Source organism: Quercus robur, chromosome 2 (assembly GCF_932294415.1).
Source record: "Quercus robur chromosome 2, dhQueRobu3.1, whole genome shotgun sequence".
Classification (NCBI taxonomy): Eukaryota; Viridiplantae; Streptophyta; class Magnoliopsida; order Fagales; family Fagaceae; genus Quercus; species Quercus robur.
In genome coordinates, this window is record NC_065535.1 from 70,224,642 (window position 1) to 70,248,683 (window position 24,042).

The 24,042-nt window shown below is 35.4% G+C and overlaps 1 protein-coding gene across 2 annotated transcripts in view; it reads right to left on the reverse strand.

The window, feature by feature from the left end:
* LOC126714793 (callose synthase 3-like) overlaps positions 1-24,042 on the reverse strand; it is an 87,781-nt gene that overhangs the window by 43,817 nt on the left and 19,922 nt on the right. For both annotated transcript variants that reach the window (XM_050415106.1, XM_050415107.1), the window contains exons 12-29: positions 21,251-21,388; positions 21,090-21,166; positions 20,915-21,008; positions 16,444-16,566; positions 16,217-16,334; positions 12,275-12,609; positions 12,029-12,081; positions 11,883-11,943; positions 10,865-10,946; positions 10,736-10,785; positions 10,552-10,638; positions 5,780-5,914; positions 4,105-4,199; positions 3,883-3,967; positions 3,641-3,801; positions 2,158-2,281; positions 1,973-2,070; positions 1,756-1,888 (exon numbers count right to left, since the gene is read on the reverse strand). In XM_050415106.1, coding sequence (XP_050271063.1) covers positions 1,756-1,888; positions 1,973-2,070; positions 2,158-2,281; positions 3,641-3,801; positions 3,883-3,967; positions 4,105-4,199; positions 5,780-5,914; positions 10,552-10,638; positions 10,736-10,785; positions 10,865-10,946; positions 11,883-11,943; positions 12,029-12,081; positions 12,275-12,609; positions 16,217-16,334; positions 16,444-16,566; positions 20,915-21,008; positions 21,090-21,166; positions 21,251-21,388 — 2,049 coding nt within the window. The remainder of the gene's footprint in view (positions 1-1,755; positions 1,889-1,972; positions 2,071-2,157; positions 2,282-3,640; positions 3,802-3,882; positions 3,968-4,104; positions 4,200-5,779; positions 5,915-10,551; positions 10,639-10,735; positions 10,786-10,864; positions 10,947-11,882; positions 11,944-12,028; positions 12,082-12,274; positions 12,610-16,216; positions 16,335-16,443; positions 16,567-20,914; positions 21,009-21,089; positions 21,167-21,250; positions 21,389-24,042) is intronic.

The following is a 24,042-nucleotide window of genomic DNA, read 5'->3' on the forward strand; positions in this document are numbered from 1 at the left end:
AAGGAACATTGAGTGTCCGTTTGGCAAAGATTATTTTTGCTATTATTCATGAGTCTCATTGCACTTTTTGGTACTATTCATGGGTCCCACTATACTATTTCAGCTAACTTTTACTTTTATCTATAGCACTTTCAGTAAAAAGTTTTCAGTTTCAGCAAAATAAGCGGATCCCAAACAGATCCCAATAAGTGGGAAAGTAAAATTAAAAACTAAAAAGTAGAGGAGAATTTCTTGGAAGGAGCATGCTTTACAAAAACCATTACATGCTTGCATACTTACAAAAGTACCACTTTTTTCTTTATAGAACCAATCAGTTTAACACCCAGAAGCAATTTGAAACACAAGTTTGTGGGAAAAAAAATGAAATTAACACCAAGTCCCAAACAATTTCGTTAGTTAGTAATGTTTCCAAACTATTTAGGAAACTAATATCTTGAGCCTTGGAGACTCGAATTCATTGTAGTAACTTGAGTCTGATAGACTCGAGTTCTATTGGAACTCAAGTATGAACCACTCGAGTTCCTGCTGCACACATTTAAAGAAAAAAGAGATAGAGGAAAACCAAATGCCTGAGGAAAAAGAAAAGCTCTACAACAAATCCTTTGCCTGGAGCCCTTGCCACCGCCGCTTGGAGCCTTCGCCGCCTGAGTTTAGTACGAGCCGGCTACCATCACTGGGATTCAATCTGAGCTGAAGGGTGGTTAAGGATATCTAGGTTTGTGGGAGGAGCCAAGGGCGTGGTTCTTTGTTTTTGATCTCTTTGGGTTCGTTGTTTCTGTTAGGGGTTTGGGTTTGTTGTTTTTGATCTGCCTTCTTCTTCTTTGTTGATCTGCATCTGCTTCTTCTTTTTTAGTTAATCTCTGCCTTCTTTGTTGCATTCTTTCTTCTTTGAAGTTCTTTGAATTCTTTGTTCTCTGGCTTCCTCGCTACGTTGTTCTTTGAATTCTTTGTTCATTATGGAACTCTAGTCTTTAAGACTCAAGTTTCACATGGAAAAATCATAAAACTCGAGGCTTTGTGCCTCAAGTTCAAAGAGCAAAATCGAGTCTAAGAGACTCAAGATGTTAGTTTTCAAAATAGTTTCGAAACGTTACTAACTAACGAAATTGTTTGGGCCTTGGTGTTAGTTTCCACTTTTTTCCCAAGTTTGTGGGCCTTATTTTCAAAAGAACCATGGTAAATGTTTTTCTTTTTTAAAAAAAAAATCTTATTTTATTTGAATTTAAAAAAAAAAAATTTATATATATCTGGTGCTTAATCCTTAAATTCATCTCAAATTTTGTCAAAACACACTTTATTATCTACTATTAATCTTAAATTAGTATATGTTTACCATTACATGAAAAATATGCTTAGCATTATATAGAAAATATAAATAAAAATATATTTAATAATTTATTAATAAACATATCCCGTTGCACCCACACTCTACATTTTCAAAAATTGTCGAGTCGCTGCACCGTGCTTCCTAGGGTTTTTGGCTTGACTCTCAAAACAAACATGGGTCAAGCAAGGCCCACCTTCAAGTGGATGACACATGTCCATGTACAAGGAAGCCAAGAAAACTTTAAACATCATTGCACCAAAGAATAAAGGTACAGTTGATATACTAAAGGATGAAACGGTCCCACTCGCCCTCCCCCTAGGTCCATTGCTCTTTTAAATTATAGGAAGTAATATTTGTATTCTGCGGTAAAATTTCCCATAGTAACTTTCACATTTTGTGCTACATTGTAATGCTACAAATAAACTTACTTTTTCCTTCCAAGCTTCTGTTTCTGGTTCAACAGGAAATCTAAGTCCATCACAAAATAGAGGTAGATATAGATCACGGGGTGCCATTCCCTGATGGGTTCCATAATAGCCACCATGACTTGACTCTGCCAAACTACATGAGAAAGAGAACAAATGGATAATAATGATATTAGCAAATTAATATACTTTAACGAGATAGTCGCACCAATATATTTACCTAGAAATCTCTTCGTCCAATATATCTTTGGTCACAATTTCTAGCATGTTTTGCAAGACAATTACAACCTGATCCTTGTGCTCATTTTTATTTGCCAACTGTCGTAAGTATTGGAAATCCAGTTATTTTGTTACTAACTTTTGACTCAACAGAAAAATGTCAAGATTGTCAGTTGAAACAATTACCAAATAGTCAATGAGCTCAACAGATTGTTCATAGAGGCTAGGAAGAGCACTCAAATTTAGTTCCTTCATCAAATCTCCTTTTTCTATATGACTGTCAACCTTGAAGAAAATTTCATTTATAATCCTGGACAGAGCAAACCATCAAAGAAATAACAGAATACATGAGGATAGATGAAATTATACTCTCTGGCCTATTTGATTATATATATACTGTTAAACTACCAATTGTCTCAAAAGCTTTAACTATTGAGATATAGTAAATTTAAGGCAAAATTTGCTAAATAGTACTTTTTTAGAAAAAAAAATTGGTGAATAGCATGTGTTTGAAGTTATTTAGGTATGTAGACTGTTTTTGAAACTTGAGTTTTCCAAACTCGAGTTCCAACCCGAAATCGAGTTTAGCAAATTGAGTTTAGTCGTCTGACGTGGATTTTTTTTTTAAAAAATAAACACGTGGAAATCAAGTTTGCAATTCCAGCCCAGTTTAGACCTCCATACCAAAGAGCTCCAAGCTCAGCCTTTCACCGCTGCTAGCAACAAATCGTCACTGCCATTGTGGTGGTGGCTTACAATTCAAATCCTCTTTCTCTGTCCGTTTTGCACAGACCCATTCTCTCTCCACAGTTGGTCGATGGGTCATGGCGATGGATATTTGGGTTGTTGTGCTCTAATGGGTCACAACAGTTGATGGGTGTTTGGTTTTTGTGTTATGATGGGTCACGATGGCCAATAGGCATGGGTTTTGCAGTTTGATGGGTCACGAATGCAAGGGAGAGGATGGGTTTGCTGGGATTTTGTTTGGCTTGGTTTGGTGATTGGTTTCGGTGGGTGCTTCAATAGATCTGTTTGGTTCAATGAATTTCCTTTGAAGGGTTGGTGGACTCAAATGGTTTTTGGGTCTAATGGTGTGTGTTGTGTTTGATCTTTGATTGTTCAACTTGCCTGGGTTTGATTATTTTTGGGTATGAAGTTTATGGTTTTGATTTTTTGGGTTTGAATTTGCTAGGTTCGTTCATGGTGTCAGATTTTTCATTTACTGGGTTGGAACTCGAGTTCTGTGTGGTTTTTTTTTTTTTTTAATTCCACATAAGACCTATATTAGTTGGACCTCAGGTTTGTTAAACTCGATTTTGGGTTGGAACTCGATTTTACCAAACTTGAGTCCAAAAACAATCTACATAACTAAATAACTTCAAACACATGCTATTCACCAAAATTTTTTCTAAAAATGTACTGTTAAGCAAATTTTGCCTAAATTTAATCATTTAACCAATATTTCTAAAACTCCCCCTCACGTGTGGGCCGAAACTACCTTTTAATAGGTGAGGCCTAACACATGGGAATTTAAATGGGAGATAGGTCAGGACCTCTTACTTTGATACCGTGCTAAATTACTAATTGTCCCAAAAGCTTAAGCTATTGAGATATGATAAATTTAATCATTTAACAATACTTCTAACATATACAATAGTAGAAAACTCACAATTTTTCACGTTCTCTGAGAACCAAAAGGCTTATTATATTTTTGAATGAAGCATAGCACTCGCAAACAGCATAATTTATGTACTTATCTTCTTTTAATCTCTTTCTCAACTCACTATCTCTTCCATTGCTGTCTCTAGCCATATCCAATGCTGCAAGAATCTACACTGCTACTACAGGATTAATACATTTACAAGTTTTAGTGAAGCTCATGGAAGAAATTTAGCTCAGGAGTAGATTAACCTTGCTAGCAAGTAAAAAAGGGGGCCATTGGATAAGATCCAGATCAGGATCGGCCCAGTATGGAACAAGCAACAGATCCATTTCCCTGCAAATTTTTTGATCTATAGTTTAAATTCCAAAGGACCAAATATTAAATAAATAAATAACATTAAAAGAAAGCAGCAATTATGGTTCAGCCCAGAATCACGGAAAACAAATCCAAAAACAGGATCATCATTTTACCAGTTCGTTATTAGATCCTCCTCTCTAAAACAACTGATAATTTGGTTCCACAACTGAGCAAACTTTGCTGCCTCCTTCCCTTTATTAGAAGGGATCTGAAATGACCAGACAACTCATTAACTCCAAAGAAAAAAAAGGTGCTGATTTGGATTCAATCATTATAAATTATGTTTGCTAACTGTTACAGATAAAGAATGGTTAGCTCTTATAGAAGATAGCAATGCTGAGATGTTCATATTCTAAACTTTTTAAGAAGATACCATTGATGAGGTGCCCCTAGTGAGCTGTCACAATAATAATCCTTGTAATATTTGTAAATGCTTGTCGTATTTATATGGAATGGATTGGTTGAGGGCTGTCAGATATAGAAAACAGCTCCTCTTTTCTCATATTTTCTTCTTATTTGCATATTTCTCTATGTTCGAGTATAATTGATGTACTGGCATGTTGGAAAGGGAGTTTCGTTTAACAGGGTAATGGCACTATTTATAGTGCAGTACCTTTGTGTCTGATGTCAATGGTTTGGAGAGAACAGAATAATCATGCGTTTGAGGGTTTCGAGAGGACTTCTACAGAGCAGAAACTAGTTTTCGGTGCGTTTTATATGAGTTGATGACTACATTGTCCACCATTTCTGATGTAGGACTCAATTTACTTCCTCCGTTCCACTTTGTTTGTCCTGTTTGAAAAGTCAAATATTTTAAGGGAACATAATTTATTATCTTGTCTGCCTTATAAAAATGTATAAGTTTACAAAACTACCCTTAAATAAATTTATCAGCTTTTTTTAAAAAGAGTTATTCTTAATGAGACTTAGGGGTATAATAGGAACATTAATAAACTAATAGCTTTTATTTTTAGAAACAGGACAATATTTTGGGACATCCCAAAATGGAATAGAGGACAAACAAAGTGGGACGGAGGAAGTACTATTTAATTATTGTAATTTATTATTTTTGGTATTTTATGTAATTTTCGTTATTTTAGGTTTAGAGTATTTATTTCCTTATTTTTGGTGCTTTTAATGTTGTTTAGTCAAATTAGGGTTTTATACGCTTTCCTAGCTGCCTTAGAGTTTCTAGCCATCCTAGGTTTTCTTTTTTACTGATGCGTGAAAACCTAAAGAAAACACACACGATGCTCTCTTGATGGAACATAAACTAAACTGTTAGTTTCTAGTAGTAAATCTCAAATCCACAAGGGATTTCTTGAATTCACAAGGTGATAATTTCCTAGAATCCACCAGAGAAAGAAATAAACAAAGTCTAAATTTTATTAATAATAAACTAAATTGCCTTTGGAGGCTACAATGTGTTTACCTCCAATGCATTTAAATAGTAAAAAGAAAACCTAGAGTGGCTAGAAACCCTAAGGTGGCTAAGAAAGCATATAAAACCCTAATTTAACTAAACAACATTAAAAGCACCCAAAACAAGGAAATAAATACCCTAAACCTAAAATAAGGAAAATTACATAAAAATACCAAAAATAATAAATCACAATAATAAAATAGTAAATTGTGTCCTACATCAATTACATCTCCTTATTTGCTTACATTCATTGATAGTTGTTCTTTTTTCTGATTGTTTGTTCTCTTAGTATATTTCTTCCGTACTGAGGCTTTTATAAAAATATTATTATTCATTAAAAACAACAAAAAAAACAGAAACCAAACCTCATCAAATTTGCTAGAGAAAGTGGCCTTTAGTCCCTTCTTGGTTTTCTCATTCCTTTCCACTGGAATTAAGCAGGCATTAAAAGCACCGGGCAGTGATTCAAATCGCAAACTCAGCATTGCCGATGTTCGGTCCTGAGAAGTCAAAACATTGTTTTGAGTTTTCAAGACACTTATTAAAAATGAAAACCAGAGAAAACCACAATATTTTTCCTTAAACTCTAGAATAGCTTCATATAAAGTTCTATGTAAATAACAAAGGAGAAAGAGCTGTTCTGTGCCATTAACATACAGGAATGGTATACTCATGTGTAAAAGCCTATCTAGTAACGTCAATGTGTCATAGAAGGTTAGAGAGTAGTCAAAACCAGCATATTATATGTAGACGTACGGAATACATGGTCATGTATATGCATGCATCAGGACACTTAATTCCTTAGCAGCAAATCAGAAGTAAAGGTCAAAACATACTTGAAAGTATATACCCTCAAGGACTTCATGCTGAAAATGCACTATTGAGAGTAAAAGTAATCAAGCAACAAACATTTTAATCTACAGTAAGGCAGTTTTCTACATGCTCTGACATCTTATTTAGTTTTGCAGTTAAAGTATTATAATTAAATAAGGGCAATCAAAATTTTACATTTGTTGATATATATATATAAAGAGAGAGAGAGAGAGAGAGGCCAGCAACTCTAGGGTTGAACACCACACTACTGAAACCTCAAGATGTTTCTTGAGAGACCAAAATCATTCGAAATCATGTGGAAAGTGTGATGCATCTCCATTCAAGTGCCAACTATTAATGTGTCAGGTACCTTTGAACTGTACTGCTTGTGCAAACTAGTCGATACATTGCTTTCTTGGACAGAGGTACGGTACCAACTACTTTTCTTCTTGAAAAACAAATACAGAATATCTATCAACATGGTAGTCAAGTATACTTTAAACTATCTTCCCCATTATAACATCAAAGCTTGAATTTAAGGATCTAGACCCAAGAATGTTGTGATGGAGGAAGTATTGATACCTATTTATTCAGAGCATAGTTAATTGTAATGGGTTTATAGAAAAATTGAGCAAACAACACCACAGGGAACACAAGATTTTTGCAATTCAGCCGTAGGCCTACACCAATGGGTGGTCTCAAGAAGAAAGTTTTACTAGGCAAAAAAGGACATTACAAGAATGGCGCACGTGACTTTCATTAAACCCAGACTCCAAATATGCTCAAATAGATCTATTTCACAAGAGCACATAACAAGAACAAATCTCGTTGGCTGTTTTTGTTTGGAACTTGTTAAGAGTTACTGTTGTTGTTTTTCTAGTCACTAGTTATTTTATATTAGCATGTAATCTTTCAACCCTAGTAGCCATTAAATCAATCTGCAAGTAGTTCTCGGATCACCAACCAAAAAAAAAAAACCAAAACTACAAGGAGAGAAGCAAGCCAAACCATGTGGAGGCTTTTTACTATTTTTGTTGGTGGGGCTTAGTCGCCTAAGGATTGAATAGGACTAAGAAGGATTGAGTTGATGGTTATATACAGATTTGTTAAGTATTTTTTCCTTGCTAGTGGATTTGGGAGGTCCGGGCATCTTGGATTAGTGTCACGTAATATGTTTTTTTTTATTTGGGGGGGGTTATTGAAGCTTAACTTGTTTTTAGACTTTGAGGATCATCTATTGCAGTATCAGCCTTTTACTATTGATTTTTTTTTTCCCTACTTGATGAGATCCTTTTACTATTGATTTGGAGTACAAGCGTCATTGCGAGGAATTTTGATGCAGTCTACATTAACCAATGGCTACTGGAACAGATTTAGAACAAGGCAAAACAGGATAATAGAAAGATTAGATGAAGAAACAAACCAAAAATAGGGCTGTAGAGAATGATTCTCTAAAATAGATATATTAATTGATAAAGGATGATCTACACCAGTGCATACTCAACATATAAATAGCACTACATTCTCTAGTGACAGCTTGCAAAAAAAAAAAAAAAAAACTCTCCATAGTTCCAAGATCATGCAGTCAAAAGGCCACATAGACTATTGACTGACTTAAATTAAGACTTATTGACTTACTTAAATTCTACACAAACTATAACATAAAGCATTAAATAAAAATCTGACCAGATTTTGAGACTTATTAAACATAACTAGCTGGTTGCACCAAATTTTTTGATAAGTTTTTTGCTGTTTGGTTTAGACTCTAACTTATATAAGTTCAAAGATCAAATCCTTAAGAGTTTATCTATCCCTGCTAATGCTTATTCTCAACTACTATATTCATCATTGGGACGAAATTTCACTATCACTTCGTTGGAGTCTTTTGCTTTAGTCTCTGGTAGTGGAGGTCGGGGTAATTGATGCAGTACAACCTAGGCTTCCCTCCTATATCAATCCCATGGTTAAACCTTACGCTTCACCACCTAAGGGTTGTTTGGAATCACCACCAAACACAAATGCAATTTGTACAAATAAATATCGTTAATCAAAATAGTCTGAATACAAAAGAAATCATTTGGAGCTTTTATAGAGCTTCTAGGAACATAAGAGATAAAGATAAACAACCAATCCTAGCCGAACTCAAATACTAATCCAAATATTAAACTAATCCTTATCTAAGAACATGAAATTTAATCCCTATCACAACTCAAACTAAACAAATAAAAACTTAAAATATGATATAGTCCAATGAAATTCCAAAATAAATATTGAAATAATTTATGGCTGTGCTCCAGCACTAGTAATTCTCTTGGTGCTTCCAGTAGTGGCCATGTAGGCAATGGTTTTTGTTTCGATTCTAGTTGGGGAGGTGGTCCACATGGTGACAAGAAATGTAATAATTGTGGTAGTAGCAATCATATTTAGAATTATTGTTAGGTAAAATATGGAAAGTGAAATAATGTGAATCAGGTCCTTGATGGTGTTACACCACAACCTACTCCTACTCCATCAAGGTACGCCACTTCTAGTTCTGGTTCTGCTTATGCACTCATTACTCAGCTTGGCAAACTCATCTGGCAATTGCACTTCGCACTTCCTTCTTCTTTTGTTGCTACTCTAGTTGATTTAAAGTAACATTGCACGTGTGGCCCATTCCTCCCCATCCAGACTCATTGATATATTATGCACTTCCTTCTTCTTTTGTTGCTACACTAGTTGATTTAGAGTAACATTGCATGTGTGGCCCATTCCTCTCCATCCAGGCTCGTTGGTATATTATCTCTCTTCTCTAATTTGATGTCTATTAAACACCATTTTGTATATTGATGGTTCTTCTGGGCCTATCCTGGGAAAGGGATTCTTCATCCCACTAAATCATTATCCTTACCATTTGGTCCTTTTGTCTCTCTGATTCTCCCTTTAATTTGTATTCTACTGGTCAATTGACTTAAGCCTTACAATGTTCTATCATTTTCAATATCACTTCGTGTGTTTTCCAGGACCTTCAGACCAAGAAGATAAGTGGTTGTTTGGGACTGCTTTGAGGCAGTAATAGCAGAATTAGGACCTCCTGGTTGCTTTCCAACCCCAGAAGTTTCTCCTCTCCCATTTGTACTTGAATTCCCAACCTTATATTGGTTAGAAACCCACACCAGACCTGGAACACCAATATTCAGACCTCAAAGCAGGCCTAGTTTGTTGTTTCTCCACCAATAGAGCCTTGTTGTAGGCTTTCGACACATTCCACAATGATTGAAGGCTAAGGACATCTTGGATGGATGCTCCAATCCACTCAAGTACCTTGCACCCAATTTGTTCTTCACTTCCATTCAAATCAACCCTTACTACAAGTTGGTGAAATGCCTCCATATACTCCTCCACTCGACCTTCTTGCTTAAGGTTGTGTAGGCCTTTGTAGAGTGCTTGGTTGTAGTTGAAAGGAAGAAATTGTTCACAGAGCTTTTTCTTTGTCTTTTCCCAACTCTTGATCTTGACTTTACCACTTCAGTGGCGAGAAATTTGCAATTTTTCCCACCAAGTGTAAGCTCTCCCCTTAAGGCGAATAGCAACTAGCTTCACTTTCTTTTCATCCATAATTTCATAATAATCAAACACCCTCTCAACGGTGCTAAGCCAATCTCCAAAGATTTCTGGTTTGAGACTCCCTTGAAATCCAAAATTTTCCCAATAAGCCTTGGCTCATTTCTTCCTACCCCTTGGAGGAACTCCAAAAGGGTTATTAAAATGAGAATGAGAGTCATCATATTTATCAATAGCCTCGTGAGGAGGCTGCAAATGCTGCACCACCTTCGTAAAAAGGTGGAAAATTGAAATGAATGGTCTAAAAAAAGTGTAGCTCTAGTAAAGTTACATCAAGTGTAACTTGACCCATTAGACACACACACACACATATAAGGTCATGATCACCTTGCACTTGGTGTAATTAATTGTTAAGCAATATTACACTATCTAATAACTTCTTATTGGAGTAATATTTAAATCCCACCATTGGATTACATATTTTATGTTCTTAACCTCGAAATTTAAACATTTTATAAATGAGATATTTATCTTTCTCAAATTATCTTGAATATTTGCGAGCATGGAGAGTAAAAGAATAAAATGTAATCCCCAAGTTGATTTATCAAAACTTGCATTCATTAAAAAAAACAATTACTGTTGTAACATTACTTTAAAAATTACAGCATGTGCAACTTGAACACACACACACACACACACATATATATATATAACATTACTTAAAATTCAAGGCATGTAAATAACAAAGAACAAAAGGAGTTCCAATAGAAATTCCACCAACCTCTCCAATATGGCGAAAAATACCATATATACCACCAAATAGTGTGGAGAAGATAGCATACCAAATCTGAGTATCCATAAAGTAGACCTGAAAAAGTATTTTATTAGAAATTCATAATAAAATGGAATACAGCTAAATAATTAATGGAAAATAAATTGACACTGGGACAAACATAACAACTTACAATAATTACAGGAGCCCAAAGTGCAATTACTACACCGATGTTCTTCTTGGCTGCAAACAGAAACTGATAACATTAGAAATTATGCCCACAACGCTAAATTTAAATAATTCATCAAACTCATGTTGTTACCCTGAGGAAAGAACTCATGCCCCTGAAATGTAGTTACATGAACTTGCATTATAAGTTTTGTTGGACCCACAAGAGGCCTAATCTGCAAAGAAGAAAGTTTTGAGACGGATTTAACCAATACTTGATCCCATAAATCTTACAATTTTCCAAACCTTCTCCAACTAGACAACAATGCATAATGAATAAATTGAGCAACATTTTTCATTACAAAATACATAGCATCAGGCAAGGTAGAATTGTTTATAAGAAAGGAGGTATCAAAATGCACAAGATATATGTTATCCAAAAAAATCATATATATATATATATATATATATTATGTTAAAGCGGAAGCTTAAAGAGAGTTCAATCATATTAAAGATGAAGTAGAGAGAAAATCTAAATATATTGTTGTTAAAGTAAAAGTGTTTAGGGTTTGATAAGTTGACCTTAACACATTAAATATTATCTATATATAAAGGAGTACAGTGATATTACTATTTTGCCCCCACTTTATACCCATAACACTCCCCCTCAAGTTGGAGAGTATATATCATACAATCCTAGTTTGTTACACAATAAACCCAAACAAGTCTTACATAAAGCTTTGGAAAATATATCAACAATTTGGACTCTTATAGAAACATATCGTTGTAATATAACAATCTACTTCTATATGCTTGGTTTGTTCATGGAACACAGGATTGGAAGCAATGTGAATTGCCGCTTGGTTATCACAATGCATTGAAATAGGCACCTTCACAACAAATTTCAATTCCTCAAGTAATTGCTTAACCCACATAAGCTCACACGATATGTGTGCCATGGCCCTATACTTAGCCTCTGCACTAGATCTAGAAACAATAGTTTGTTTCTTACTTTCCGAACAATCAAGTAATTACTTTTTCGATACCACTTATTTGTTTGATTAAGTCAAAAAAAAAAACACACGCATACCATACAAGAAATAACAACAACAAAGAAAGACATAGCAGCAACAGTAACAACCATAAGTTCTAAGGATATATAAGAAAAATACCTCTATGTAGTAACTGAATGCTAATTTTGATGCCATCAGGAGAACCCAAAACATGGTGTACCTAGAAATTAGAAGCTAATCAGCAAGAGCATCAGTGGCTCGAATTTAAGACATGCTGATCCAAAAATCAAACTTCGTTCACTTACTTGATAATCGAAATTGAGCTCTCATGCATTGCTCCTCCAACATAGAGCTGAGGCTGCAAGATATAAAAAGATTGAAAGAAAGAAATAAAAATAAAAGATGGAAGAGATACTGTATGGAATGAGAATAAATTAAACAAGATGCTAAAAAATAGTTTCAGGTATCATATCCATATGCATGTAAGATGTAATGTTCTTCCAGCAATAAACAGAATTACTGAAAAAGTTTTAACACATACATCAGCATACCTGAATACACCACATCAAGAGCATCGCAATCTTACTGTTTGATCTTTTAAGAAATCGACCAATGAATGGGAACAGAAACAACACTGTGGAGAGCATGTTTGGAGAGAAGAAAATGAGGACAGCCAAAATGTACAAAGAAGGTGAACTTCGATTGTTGCCAAACCAACTCTTAATGGTCTGTGCAAACACTGGAGGATTTTTCCAACTATAGGCATAAGTTGTTATTAAAACTATGACCCATGCTGCCGTAGTAACAGCCTTCAAAATGTATCTTAGCTTGACATATATTGACATGTTCTGCCTTGCTTTCCAGTTCAGGACAATATCAAGGACAGCTGCAATATTTCCACCAAAAAAATAAAAATCCAATTGGAATAGCAGTATTACTAATAAATAATAAAATCAAAAATATTTTATGAAGCAGAAAATTGTCATGATAATTGAATGTGAAGCTGTGTGGAGGATATAATAGGCTTCTCCATATTACCAAGGGAAAAGCAAATGCCCATACTTTTGCAAAACTAAATATGCTAAAGCATTGAAAATAAAAATAAATAAAAAAACTTAAGCAGTTGTTAGTAAAATGAAGACTTATAAAAGCAAGACCATGTTAATGTTGAAGAGAATTGACGGTGGCTAGTGACTTTTCACCTCATTCTCCTATAGGACATATTGATGTGTTAGTTCATCCTGTAAATCGAGGCACTTGAATTCATCTCTACTTTAGGCTTAATAAGTTATAAGCTACATCTTCCTTTTTCCAAGGGTTTTTAAAATCATCGTGAAGTAAATTCTTGTTGGTTCATGGAATTAATTCTTTTTTTTTTTATAAGTAAGACAAAGTTATAATAAAATAAAGTACTAATTCATATGAAAAGGATGAAGCAGCCTAAAAGATATGTACAAGAAATCAATAAAAAAGAAATTGTGTACAACAGATTAGAGTCTATAAATAACGGAATGGAATCACTAGAAGTGAACCCCAAGCACAAGACTAATCAAATAAGGTCCCAGAAAACAAAGCTATGAGCTGATCCCCTGAACGTTCCAGATCCTCAAAAATACAATTATTACGCTGTCTCCAAATGATCCACATTGCACACGGTGGTACTAAGTTCCAAAAACCTGATGAACGCCTCCCCAACCAATTCCTCCCCTCAACAAATGTTCTAAAAGCAAAACCCATAACCTGGAAGCCCCTCAAAATGAATCAGCAGATAAACGACATCCTCTTCACTGCATCGGCACAAGCAACACCATCCACAATAGTGAATCCTCTCCTTAAATTATCACCTATGAGAATCTCTCCCTACACAGCCATCCAAACAAAGAAAGAACCTGTCGTGGAGCCTTCACACGGCAAATGCTTTTCCAAGGGAAGGTGACAAACTAGAGCCCCTCAAAGCATTATAGAAAGAGTGTCAAATTCGTCATTCCTCTTCAACTTCCACTTGCTGAAGAAAAATCCCCCCAACTCCACCTCCCAATCATTAAATCCATGTTGGAATCGCACATTCCAACTCCGCCCCAACCCCCCACCCACCCACTCTACTGCACCAACAAATCCCCACAAACACTTCACGATTTGTAGCATTCTCATATAAAAGTGGGAAGGCCACTCTAAGAGACTAATCAGCACACCAACAATCATACCAAAACCAGACTTTATTCCCCAATCCAACCTCAAACCAAATATGTCGATTATAATCCTCCTGCTCCATTCAAATACTCCACCAAAAACCACAACCATGACCACTTTACAACTTCAATGAATCTTTTCTTTCATATCTTCCCACGCAATAATGGGAGGTTCATACTTTATATAGCAGAGATATTCAAGGTCCTCCTAGAAAAGTTGTGCCCCTCCTATTAACTTCAACTTTGTAAACCAGACTTTTATGTTATTTGCAATATTTGCTCGCTCAAAGAATTGCTCCATCCCACTTATCCAGTCAACAAAATCCAATGGATTATTTTTACAACCATCAAAATAAGGTGCTTCTAATATTACCATAGGTCAATGAACAAGAATCTTGACGGCTTATTAACTGATGTTTACTGAACAAATCATATTGTGTGCGTTGCACTACTGAAATTCAGGGAAGCTTGACTGTGCCTGACGGTTAGGTTCAGTTTTGTTTTTTTTTTCAACTGAGCTTGATCTGTTATGGGTCTTGCATATTTAAAAGGATGGCTTGGGTAACAGGTGGCTTTTGCTTTGGGTTAATGGGCTGGGTTATGCAAAAACTTGGGTTTTAGCTTTCAAAAACTGAGACAGGTCAAATAAGGGGCTTTCCTGGGTCAGGTTGTGGAAGTTTAGAAAGTCCAAGTTTGGCTTAGAAAACAAAATTTGGGTTCAGTGTTACCCGATGAGATTGGGTCGAGGGGGTGAGAGAATCTGCCTTGTGACGGGTTGTTGCTGCAGCTCTAGTATAAGATGGAGAGATTGGCGATGGGGCATTTTTACAGGCGGTGAGGATGTCGAAGATGTACATTTTGGCCTTTTGGCAGATCAGGTTGTTTGAGACTTTGCAAATCTTGGTGTGGATGGGTTTTGTGTGGAGTTGTGATTCCAGCGGTTGGGTATTGTTATTTTCTGTTAGGAAAACAAAGGGATATAACCTAGGAGTTAGAACCTAGGCCTAGCTTGGAGTCAGCCCCAAGCGGGAAAACCACTAAGAGTCACCACCAGAAAACCCAGTTCCTCCCATCAATATCTCCCCTGGAAGCCTTCTTTGGAGCACCACCCTTCGCCCTGTCACTCTCAACCATGCTTGAATTCTTATGGTTCTCCAACTAACTAGACGGCACCATTTTCAATTCTACCCTTACGTGAGTCATGCACCTATGCCTGCTGCATATATAGCAGCCTATCCTTACGTGCAAGTGATACAACCAAAGCATGATTTTCGGGACAAAGTAAGCTTTGCAACTCCATCCACTCATCTCCCTGCCTTCTGTTAAGGCCCCCTAACCTGAGTTCAGTTACTAGCCTACTAGAAGATACCTTCCAGAGGCATTCGAGTTCCGTTGGAATGTATATGCAGTATCACCCTCTTTGAGAGTACAAGTTTGTTTAGGATTACTCCCAAGCACAGCTTGATCAATATTAGACAACCATAGGGTTGAGATTTTTTCCCATAAACACCGATCTTAAAAAGTTCTTTCCCCTCTCAAAGATACATAACTCAAAGAAGGATCCCCCCCCCCCCCCCCTCTTCCACAACAAGTTGAAAAAGCTTAGCTTCAATATAAAAATTATGAATACCCCCCACTCCAAAAAAAACAGAACAGAAAATGATGAAGCTAATTTGAGGTAGCCAGGTTTGAGCTTGGCATCATAAAGGGCAAAAAAAAAAAAAATACGGTATTAATTCTTGCCACGTGTTACTTTCTAGAGTAGATTAGTGGATCATTGTCATTGATATATTTCTGCAAAAAATATTTGATATCTCCGTTGGACATGGGTGTCAGACATGGCAAATACCAAAAATCTAGATGTGGACAAGGCTATGTATGTGACTGAATATATAACAGATATTTCTTTGATTGTTTGCATGCCAAAATACTAAATGTAATGAAACATAAAATAAAATAAAAACACCCTATAATTTTAAAAATATTTTATAAAAATAAATAAATAAATGACTGTGACATTTTTTGAGTTTAAAAGATATTGTTGGGACATTGGTGTCATGTCCTAAGTGTTTGGCATGGCCATTTTCAGATTTGAGAATCCAATGAACTTCCAGAAAAAATATGAAAATGAAGTGGAAAATATTTTAATAAAAATATGTAATCATACTTTCTAAGGCTGAAGAACAGAGATAAAGTAAGAGTAGGAGAGAAGGAAAAAATATAATGAAAAGTACATTTGTGTCCACAGGTATGGGACTAGAAATAAATAATGCACCAACAGAACCCATTCAACTGGTTTTCTACCTTGTACAAGCTTCAGTATTACAGCAGTTATGAAGATACTCGACACCTTCTTGAAAACATCACCATCAAATATGGATATTAATTTCCCTGACCCATTCGAAGCAATAATGATCATAGCCTATATTGGACAGGGTATTTGAATATTGTTCATAATATTAGACTCCAAAAGAAAAGGTAGAAATAAAATCCAGGAAACACAATGATAGGGAGAGTAAAAAGAGAATTACCTGCAAACACAAAATATAAAAGCTCCACATTCTATAGAAACTTCTGAAGATATGCCAAAATGAGCGTATTTCAACAAAATTTGTTTTTCCAATCCATTGATCCCCAGTATAAGGTTTCTCATCCTGAATATCAAGAATTTCCACAACTAAAAGAGCAAAACTATTTAACCAAAATCAGGTTGACAAATTTAGTAGTGTTATGTCTAGATTGTAATAGAACAAAATTAAGAAAAATAAAAACTTGCAAAACATTGTTGTTAAAAATCCTACTACCCAATTCCAACTCCAACAATATGGTTTAAATCTCAAACAGAAGGATTGACTAAGTTGAGGACAGATAAAATGGTTGACTAAGTTGCTAATATATATGGATCAAGTTCAAGTTATACCTGGTGTAACTCTATGCGATATCACACAACTCCATAACTTTTCATTGAAAAGAGCAATAAATCAATTGTTAGATTACATTTTTTTTTATAAGAAATCATAATATATTAAATTTGGAAAAACATATACAAAAATTATATAGAGATTCGAAAGAAGAAAAAAAAAAAAAAAAAAAAAAAAAAAAAAAAACCTCTAAGATTAGTAATACAAGATTCGCAAAGTATCAGGAAGATCAGACATTAATAACCGTCTCATCATAAAATATTTAAATTTTAAGTGCTTTTAACTTTAAAATTATACACAAAACATGAGTTTTTGAATGAGATAGTAAATAACATGGTAACATGAAATTAGGAATGCATATTAAGACAAATCAAAATATGTAATCTAGTGTAACTCTGAAATGTTACACGACTTGATTTATTAAAACAGTATCTTAAAGAATTAACTGGTAGATTACATTATTTCCATATAACCTTCATGCTTGCAAAATATCAAGATGATAAGAGATCAATGACTATCTTATTTATTGCATTTAGATAGTTCCATAGAGTGTGAGAGTCGTGTTAGTAGTCCTTTTCATTTAGTGCATTCAGATATTTGGGGTTCAATAAACACTCCCTCATTGTTGGGATTTAGATATTTTGACACTTTTGTTGATAATTGTTCTGGGTCACATATCTTTATCTTATAAAAGAAAGGTTTGAATTGTACTCAATTTTCAAATCATTTTTTTATGCAAATAAGGACAATTTAATGCTTCACTTCGTATTTTTTGATCTAATAATGCTCATGAATTTTTTCACACAACTTTGTCTCAATTTTTTGATGGCCATGGTATAACTCACCAATCTTCTTGCCCCCACACTCCAACCCAGAATGCATCATTTGTTAGAGGTCACTCATGCCTTAGTGTTTCATATGCATGTTCCCAAATTATATTGGTGTGATGTTGTTCTAACTACCAGTCACCTGATTAATCGCATGCCATCCACTATTCTAGGTGGTCAGATACCCTTATACAGTGCTCTCTCCTAATGCACCTTTGTTTCATCTACCTCCTAAGATCTCTGTGTGTGCTATGTTCATATCTTAGGTCCAAGGAATGATAAACTTGATCCTAGATCAATTAAATGTGCTTTTCTTGGGTAGTCCCATGCCCAAAAGGGATACCAATGTTACACACCTACTCTTTGTCGTCGTTTCATTAGTGTTGATGTCACATTTGATGATTCTTAATCCAATTTCTCTCCTTCAGTTGGTAGTGATAGTTCTCCTCCTTGTCTTCCTCACTTACCAACTATGTCTCCTACTAAATCTCCTCCTCAAAAACCACTCCAGGAATATCATCGTCAGCAAAAACCTCCAACCAAGATTTCTACCCCGCCTAGTGATCCACCTCCCGATCCTAACTCTCCTCTGATTGCTATATGCAAAGGTAAGCGTACTTGTATCTCTCATCCTATCTCTCATTTTGTCTCTTATGGTCATTTGTCTTCATCTCTCCATGCTTTTACATGTCCTTGAATTCTACTGTTGTTCCTAAGTCTATCCAAGAGATTATGTCCATCCCTAGTTGGAAATCTGCTATGGAGGCAGAAATATTTGCCCTGTCTAAAAATGCTAGGTCTTTAGTTACTCGTCCTAGAGGGAAAACTGCTGTTGGTTGTCATCGAGTGTCTACTATGAAGTACTTGCCTGATGGTTCTATTGAGTGTTTGAAGGCTAACTTGGTTGGCAAAGGGTATTCCCAGACATACAGCGTCGATTATGCAGAGACATTCTCCCATTTTGCTAAAATTTCTTCTATCAAGATTTTGATCTCCTTGGTTGTTAATTTGGGCTAAAAATGCCTTCTTGAATGGCGATTTGATGAAAGAGGTGTATATGGAGCAACCACTTGGGTTTGTTCCTCGGGGGTCTAGAAGAGTGTGTAGGTTGCATAAGGTCATCTATACCCTTAAACAATCTCCCAAAGCTTGGTTTGGTAAATTTAGTGAATCAATGTTAAAGTTTGGATTATGACGCTGCCAATCGAATTACTGTGTGTTTTTTCATACCTCTACAAGAGGAAGATTTTGTTGATAGTATATGTTGACGATATTATAATCATTGGCGATGACAAGAAGGGTATTAATGATTTGAAGAGATACCTTCAAAACACCTTCCAAACTACAGATCTGGGTAAACATCTTTATTTCTTGCGTATTGAGGTAGCACAATCTAAAGAAGGCATCAGTTTATCACAAAGAAAATATGTGTTAGGTATTTTGGAACAAATTGGCTTGTTAGGATCTAAGCTAGTGGGGACTCTATGGATCCTAATGTCAAATTGTATGAAGATCAAGGAGAGCTATTATCTAATCTTGAGAGATGTCGTCATTTCGTTGGTAAACTAAATTATCTCATAATTACTTGCCCATTCATATCATTTGCAGTCAATGTTTTGAGCCAATATATGAAAGATCCTCACCTTCAACATTGGGAGGCAATTACTCGGATTGTAAGGTATCTTAAAGCATATCCATGCCATTAGGAGGCAGTTATACGATTTTGAGGTATTTTAAAGCATATCCATGCCGTGGTATTTTGTATAAACAAGCCGTGGTCTTTTGTATAAATCTAAAAATCACCTACAAGTAGAAGCCAATACTGATGCTAATTAGGGAGGACCGCCGTCATATAGAAAACCCACTACTAAGTAGTGCACTTTTATTGGAGGAAACCTTATTACTTGGAAAAGTATGAAATAAATTGTTGTTGCCAAATCTAGTGCAGAGGCTGAGTTAAGCATTTACTTAGGAATTAAAATTTGTTGTGAAGGTTCCTATGACTATGCATTGTGATAATTAAGCGGCAAATTCATATTGCCTCCAATCCTATGTTCTATGACTAAACCAAGCATATTGAAGTAAATTGTCATATTACTCGGGAGAAAGTAGAAGATGGTGTAATTGCTACTCCATACGTTTCCTCAAGAGTCCAAATTGCTGACTTGTTTACCAAAGCTTTATGTAAAACTCGTTTGGGTTTATTATGTAACAAGCTAGAATTGTATGATATATACTCTCCGGCTTAAGGGGGAGTGTTATGGGTATAAAACTAGGGAAAAAGAGTAAACTCAGTGTATATATACATACATACATATGTTTTCAATTCGGCATATCAATAGTATGTTAAATGTTAGGGTTAATTCAATTAACCCAATACATATGTTTTCTCCTAAACAATTTAGTTTGGGCTCAGTCGTAAAATCCCAAGGGGCTGATTCTTTTAAGGGCTTCAAAAAGTCCAAGTTCCACTAGGAATTGGTCTTACCCTTCAATTTATATGCATGTAATACTTCCCTTTGAAGAGAAGAACAAGTTTTCTAACTTTTAGAGAAGTTATGAAGCTTGTTTGAGGTTTGTGTAATACAACATTCTCCAAGGTGTGATGCCATAGAAATCCTAGGTGTGATACCTAGAAGTTTATTATGTTCTATTAAATTTCCAGCAATTTGAAAGCACACTTTGAATTGTCACTTTTAAAACCCTAAAATCCAAAACCCTAAACCACTCATTCATCAAATAGCCCCAAACAGCCCACATATAGCCAAAACACTGTTCATGGATTTCTGTTCATAGTCCTAGAACTGCAATCCAGACCTAAATTTTTGCCTTTTATCTTACAATTCCTTTTCCATATTAGAAACCCTATAATCCTTAATGTTACGCAGCCATTTCCCCACAAACCTACCCCTAAATCCTCAAAATGGAAGCTGACTAAATCTGCCAGATCTGATTTGATTTCGTTCCTCATTGTCCCAAGTCACTGAGCTTTTACATTCCTTGTATAAACATTGACTGTATGGATAGATGTTTGAACCACATTTAATAGATTAAAGCTAAAAATAGGGCAGGAAATCACCCTTTACCATTGAGGGACAATATTTCAAGAATTTACAATGAAATAAGTTAATATTCATAAAAAAATTATCTTCATCAATAAAAGAAATAAGTTAAGATTCATATGATGCAAGGAAAGATAATCAAAACTATAAAACTAACAAACAAGCAACATATAACTCAAAATTACAACTTACATCCTTTTTGTCTACTCGAAGCTGTTCCAGAGGTTGGCAAAAGAAATCAGCATCAGCACGCATAGGCCAACCTAGCCGAAAACAATCAACTGACCTACCATTCACACCAACATAATTTTTAATAATCTACATTCTGTACATATGAAATGCATATAAACAAAGAATCGCATAGTACCAGAAGTATTCATTTAAATCATCATAATTTCTCCACTGGGAATGCTTTGAATTTCCTCCCTTGCTTCTTTGAGCTTCCTGTAAAGCACAAAGGAAATAGTAAGACAAAGCAGTCAAATACACGCAATTTTATAGACTAAACAGAACATGCAGAAGCAACACCTTTGCTATTGTCTCATATATTGGAGTTACTACTTTCTTTAGAAAAGACTCATCATCACCACCATAGGCTGGCGATACAGGCACACCAGCCATTGGACTAATACTTCCAGCCAGCATCCCATACAACTCAAATGCCATCTACAAAGATTGGAGTACAAAAAACTGAATAATCACCCTTAAATCAATGAAGTGTCAATTATACTCAATGATCAATAATAGTAAGCACAACAAAGAGTATAAATATCAAACAACTAATATAAATATGAAACATGTATGTATAAGAACCTGAAAACTCAGAGCAAGTCTATTAAATGTTTTCTGAACATCCTTAATTTATCATTTAAATTGGCCAAAGTTCAAACCCTCCATACCCTTTTTTTTCTATTTTTCTTTTGGTCTGAGACCCGAAATTCTACTACTCAACTAAAGCAATTTTTATCAAGTGTACTACAATGCATGAAACGTGGTAATGACCAAATGAACTACAAATAAGTTCATGGAAAATTCTAATATATGGTTCAACCTATTAGAAAATTTGCAACTTAGTTTTAAAACATTGGAATTCTCTAAATTGCCCCTTATTTGCTCAACTTCAATCCAGAATGGTTTGATCCTGACAAATCAATCTCAAGCGCTTCCCAAATTAGGTTTCAAACCTCAAAGCTTGGTGCATGCCATTGCCAAGCTATGATAATCACACTTCTTATGACCAAAATATTATCATTAACTAACATCTTTTCAAATAAAAAGATTGAACTTAGTGCACAAAGCTGAAATCTTTGCAAGGTCGGGGAGAGGTCATGGTAGACAGTCTTTTTTTTTTTTTTTTTTGAGAAGTAACAAAAATATATTAAAAAAAGAAGAGGGGTCTAACCTAAAGTATACAGGAAGTATACATCAAGGACAAAATACAAATCAAGAGCATAAAGTACAAAAGTCCATGAAACCATGAAAAAATAAATAAATAAATAAAGAACGAAAGCCTAATATTGCAACCCAGTCCAAAAGAGTCTTTAAAAAGAAGAGTTTAAGATCTAAAACTGATTTATCTAAATCCTCAAAATGCCAGTTATTCGTCTCCTGTCAAATGCACCACATCAAACAATGAGGGACAACCATCTAAATAGCACTATTCCAATGCCACCCAAACTTTACTTGCCAACAACCACCATCTATGGCATAACCCAGTGAATGCCAAACAAAGTAAACACCATAGACCACAAATCTGAAGTAAGAGGGCAATGAATAAAAGGAGGTGGTCTACTAATTCCTCATTTCTGTAATCCTCATTTCTTTTACACACAACACCAATCTAAAATAAAAGTCTTCTGCTTCCAAAGATTATCAATAGTCAAAATATTCCCCAAAATTGCAATCCAAACACACAAAAAAAAAAAAAAAAAAATTCTAGAAGGGACACAAGCTTCCAAACAGTCTTCCAAGGGAAGGACTGATCAATACTTTTTGTCAATCAAAATCTGGTAATATTTTTTTTATAGGTAGAAAAAATATATTAAAAACTACAAAACACATGAAAAGCACATAGTAGAAAAGTACACAAAGAGGAAAGAAAAAAAAAACAGGAAATAGAAAACTAATTACAGAAAGAAGAGAGCTAATGAACAAAGGGATGGAGTCACAAGAAGTGAGTCCCCAAGCCCTAGAACAATCAAACTAATAACCACTAAAAGAAGCAAGCAACTGTTCATCAGAACTGTCCAAATCCTCAAACATACAACCACATTCCCTCCAAATGCACCACAATAAACACAAAGGTACTAAATTCTAAATGTATGATGAGTGTTTCCCCAACCAATTCCACCATCCAAACATAAGATAGAACACCGTTCTTCATAAGACCCAAGAAAGCCCAAGAGATTGAAAAACAAAACTCCAATATTGTTGAGCCTTCTCACAATGGATCAATAGATGGTCCACGGTCTCCCCACAATATCGACACATGCAGCACCAATCAACAAAATCAAACCCCTTATTCTTCATATTATCCCCAATGAGTATCTTATTCCAAGCCGCAATCCAAGCAAAAAAAGAAACTCGTCTAAGAGCCTTCACTCCCCAAATACCTTTCCAAGGAGAAGTGATAGAGGAGAAGTCTCGTAGAGCATTATAATAAAAGCGAATGTCAAAATTCCCATTGTTCTTCAAAGTCCACCTCAATAGATCATCATTTTCATTTTAAGGGACAATATTTGTTAGAAAAAGAAAAAAAATATCATCCATAGAACCCACCTTCCAATCGTTTAAATCCTGGGTGAACGTCACAATCCAAGTACTCCTTTCCCCTTCCCTCGGCCTGGTCAAGGATAAAGCAACAGAAGCCTCTTTATTAACAGCTAATCTATACAAAACTAGATATGTTATTCGAAGAGGTTGATCCCCACACCAACAATCACGCCAATATTTCACTCTATTCCCCACCCCAATCTCAAACCTAGTATGTTGACTAAAATCTTCCCAACCCATACGAATACCTCTCCACAAACCACAACCATGAACACCCTTGCCCAACTTAAAAGTCCATCCCCCCACTCTTCCACAAACTTCTTAGCCACCACCCTCCTACAAAGGCGATTCTCCTCAACTACAAAGCGCCATAGCCATTTTCCTAATAGTGCTTTGTTAAAGGTTGTCAATTTCCATATCCCTAAACCACCAGTGGCCATAGGAACACACACTTTATCCCATCAAACCAAATGTTGCTTAGAGTCACCCCCATACCTTCCCATAGAAAGTCCCCCCGTAATTTTTCAATCTTATTGGCCACACTAGTT